Here is a 4,142-nt window from a genome sequence, read left to right on the forward strand (position 1 = left end):
CTCTACCACTGAGCTAAATCCCCAACCCCCATAGCAGGTTTTTTAAAGATTGAAGCCCTTGTCTAGGCCATGTGTGTGGTGGGGTGTGTATGTGCACATGTGTATACGATGTATGCCCAGAGGGTGGAAGAAGATGTCAAGGGGCCTGGTCTGTCACTCTACCTTATTCCTTTGAGACAGGGTCTCTCACTAAATGGGAGCTAGGCTGGTGGCCAGAAAGCCCCAGTAAGACTCTCTCTCTGCTCCCCACAAAGCTGGGGTTCCAGGTAACACATACAGCCATCTCCAGCCTTTTACATGGATTCTAGAGATTCGTGTTTGCACAGCAAGTGATCTTATGCGCTGAGCCATCTCCTTAGCCCCTCCCATCCTTCCTAAATGTCAGCATCAGGTTTCTCGGAAAGAACAGAGAGATTCACGGTAGCCTTGTACTCTATGGGAAGGAATCCAGACCTGCCTCCTTTGTTCCTTCCTGGTTGGTCACAGCCAACAAAGGCACAGAAACCCAGAATTTCAATATAGACCTCCAAAAGAAGTGAAGGCCGTAGGCTTTCCCCTGAGCACCACGTGACCAGTAGCTTCAGAGCTGTCCTAGTGTCTCTGGAGCTCTTACAGATCCTTTGCGTGACTGGCATCATCAGGTCCCTGACTCCATCACAGGGAGACAGACAGGCTGGATCACGAGACTCCGCAGTACTGTGACAGGAGCGGTACTGTCACAGCCCTGAAGTGCCCAGTGGAGCACAAGTGTCCGTTACCATCACAAGAGGAGCGGGATGTTCCTATGAAAAACCTTTCTGGGGTTGGGGATTTAGCTCAGTGGTAGAGCGCTTGCCTAGCAAGCGCAAGGCCCTGGGTTCGGTCCCTAGCTCCGAAAAAAAAGAAAAGAAAAAAAAAAAAAAGAAAAAAAAGAAAAAGAAAAAAAAGAAAAACCTTTCTGACTCACTTAAATGAAGACAGTGCAAACTTGGCCCTAGCTGTTGGCAGACCCTGTGTCAGACACATGTCCTGGTGCCTGAGTGTAGAACTCTCTCACGAGCCAGCCTCCTTAGCTCTTCCTAGGCCTGAGGGCCCACAGCAGGCCTTCCCTGTCCAGTAACACTCAGGGTCTCTGGTAGCGGAAGGATGGAGGTAGCTCTTTGTTTCCCTGTCCTGGGCACAGTTCTAGCTAGGGTCTCCTCTGTCCTCACAGGACAGAGGCATTCTGTCCTGAGCCAGGCAGCAGGACAGCAGATGGTGCCAGGCCATCATTGTGACTCCAGCATCCTACCCCTTGACTGGTAGGGGCAGAGGTCAAGGCCCCTATCAGTCTTGTGCCCTGAGAATCCTCACTAGTCAGATGAGACTCTGACCTCAATCCCGTCTCTATATCTGTGGCCTCCTATGGTACCAGAGGTGTACATATGGTCACAGGGTGCGATGCCTATGGCATTTTGGTGAAAAGTCCATAAGGATGGGTAGGGATCTGTTGAGTTTGAGGTCACGGTCACAGCCAGGGTTAGGAAAGGAGAGTGTGTGGCATTAGCGTGATGTCTGGATGCAGGTATGTGACAAACAGGCAGTTTGGCCATCCCAGAAATGGCCTAAGTTGGGGAATCTGTAGGAGCTACGGGCAGGAAAAGGACTACTCTGGGCCGTGTGCACGCCTGTGGTGTTGGGTATTGTCCCCTTCCATTGATCCACCCAGCCCTTCTCCTGGTGACTTGAAACACGGATGCAGGCTGGATGGGTAGCCATTACCAGATCTTTTGCGTGAGACAGACTGTTTCCAGCCTAATTTTGTGTTCTGCACAAGTTCTTATCCCAAGACTCCCAGGACACCAGTGGGTCTTAGCCAATGGCTGGCCACACAGGAGCTGACAGCTCCAGCTTGCATTTGGGGGTGACAGCACAGCGTGCTCAGAGTTCTGACCGGCTTTTATCCTTAACCCTTCGGTCTGGAAGCGAGTAATAGACAGCCAAGCAGAGAAACTGAAAGAACTCGACAAGGAGATCCGTCCCTTCCGGCAGAACTGGGAGGAAGCAGACAGCATGAAGAGCAGTGTGGAATCCCTCCAGAACCGTGTGACTGAGCTAGAAAGCGTAGACAAAAGTGCAGGGCAGGCAGCTCGCAACACAGGTGAGTGGACCTGGGTCTGAGGCAGCTGCTCCCAGCGCAGGCAGTGCATGTGAGGGTCCTCTGATGGGGTCAGGTTTTCACTTAGCTTTGTCCTTCTGCAGGAGGCCCAGCTCGGCAGGGTGCACAGCCCTTCCTTCCAGAGGGTAGACTGCAGGTGACCTGCAGGACATGAGGATGTAAGGTGTATTAGTCAGGGTATCCCTGACACACCCTGAAGGCCTAGACTGGGCAGGGGAAATGGGCAACCGAGTGTGGCCCAAGTATGTCTGACATTGGGAGCAGGTGTGACCTGTAGCTCTGGGCCTGAATGAGCAGTGAAGGTTTTCATGGAAGGATTTGGGAGGAGGGCGGATTACTATGCCACATGGGTTGGATTAAACAGATGCAAAGTGTGTGGTTAGGACAGGAGACAGCTTAGAGTCAGAGCCTCATGTCCCTGGTGATGCAGGACTGTAGGGCAGGGGAACGCAGGCAAATAGGCAGTCAGACTCTGGCATTGTGGCCTGGCAGTTGGCACCTTGTGACTACCAGAGGAGAGAGGAGGAAGGATACAGCACAGATGCCCCACGCCTTGTCTGCCCACCCTCTGCAGTCACAGTGCCTGTGGGCTGCTATTGTAGACTCTGGTGCAGGTGCGCTCCAGTGACCACAGGTCTTGTTTGCCAAATGTTCTCTTGCTCGTGGCAGGCTTGCTGGAGTCCCAGCTGAGCCGGCATGACCAGATGCTGAGTGTCCACGACATCCGCTTGGCCGACATGGACCTGCGCTTCCAGGTCCTCGAGACCGCCAGCTACAACGGTGTGCTGATCTGGAAGATCCGTGACTACAAGCGCCGGAAGCAGGAGGCTGTCATGGGGAAGACCCTGTCTCTCTACAGCCAGCCTTTCTACACAGGTTATTTTGGCTATAAGATGTGCGCCCGGGTCTACCTGAACGGGGACGGAATGGGGAAAGGGACACACTTGTCGCTGTTTTTTGTCATTATGCGCGGAGAATATGATGCTCTGTTGCCGTGGCCATTCAAGCAGAAAGTGACACTTATGCTGATGGATCAGGGGTCCTCTCGACGCCATCTGGGAGATGCGTTCAAGCCTGATCCCAACAGCAGCAGCTTCAAGAAGCCCACGGGAGAGATGAACATCGCCTCTGGCTGCCCAGTCTTTGTCGCCCAAACTGTTCTCGAGAACGGGACGTACATTAAAGATGATACAATTTTTATTAAAGTCATAGTGGATACCTCGGATCTGCCTGACCCCTGACAAGAAACCAGGGAGGTGGAGTCAGCAGAAGGTAACTCCTCTGGGGGGTTGAACCGGTCTGTCTTCACGAAGGTCCTCGCCCTCAGAAAGGACCTTGTGGGACAGAGGAAGCAGCCGGAGGAGGAGGTCGAGTGGCTGGCAGGAGGAGCCACATGTGAAAACAGACCCCAACGGATTTTCTAATAGACTAGCCACACTCACTCTGAAGAATTATTTATCCATCAACAAGATAAATATTGCTGTCAGAGAAGGTTTTCATTTTCATTTAAAAGATCTAGTTAATTAAGGTGGAAACATATATGCTAAAAAGAAACATGATTTTTCTTCCTTAACTTAAACACCAAAAAAGAAAACACATGTGGAGGTAGCTGGATGGGTCAGCATGTTAACTTACAAGGAGAACTTATGAAATAATAATACAGTTCTGATATATTCATCCTAAAATTCAAGAGTGCAATCTTGTTTCAAATATAGTATATTGTCTATTTTTAAGGCCTCATCTGGTCGCTGTTTTAATAATTTGTTTGTCAGAAGACCCTGAGTAGGCACAAGGTCTCTAAATTCAGAAGTCATTTTTAATTTAAAGTTCTACAAATAATTGTTACTGCAAACATTTTGTTTTAAAACGTTGATAGACTGATATTTCTTGGAAGAAAATGTAAACTATCAAACACTGGTTATCACTTGTGATAGGAAAGAGAATATTGAACCTGTTGTTATTTCTCGTTAGAAATGTAGCCTTCGGTATCTGTCGTAGCTCCGTG

The 4,142-nt window shown here is 50.1% G+C and overlaps 1 protein-coding gene across 2 annotated transcripts in view; it reads left to right on the top strand.

Annotated features, from left to right (window-relative positions):
• Traf3 (TNF receptor associated factor 3) overlaps window positions 1-3,877 on the top strand; it is a 24,932-nt gene extending 21,055 nt beyond the window's left edge. For both annotated transcript variants that reach the window (XM_032908483.1, XM_032908485.1), the window contains 2 exons: window positions 1,945-2,119; window positions 2,807-3,877. In XM_032908483.1, the coding sequence (XP_032764374.1) occupies window positions 1,945-2,119; window positions 2,807-3,378 (747 nt within the window). In that variant the 3' untranslated portion in view covers window positions 3,379-3,877. The remainder of the gene's footprint in view (window positions 1-1,944; window positions 2,120-2,806) is intronic.
• Window positions 3,878-4,142: the final 265 nt, after the last annotated feature.

The sequence above is a fragment of the Rattus rattus genome, chromosome 7 (genome assembly GCF_011064425.1).
Source record: "Rattus rattus isolate New Zealand chromosome 7, Rrattus_CSIRO_v1, whole genome shotgun sequence".
In the NCBI taxonomy this organism is placed as follows: Eukaryota; Metazoa; Chordata; class Mammalia; order Rodentia; family Muridae; genus Rattus; species Rattus rattus.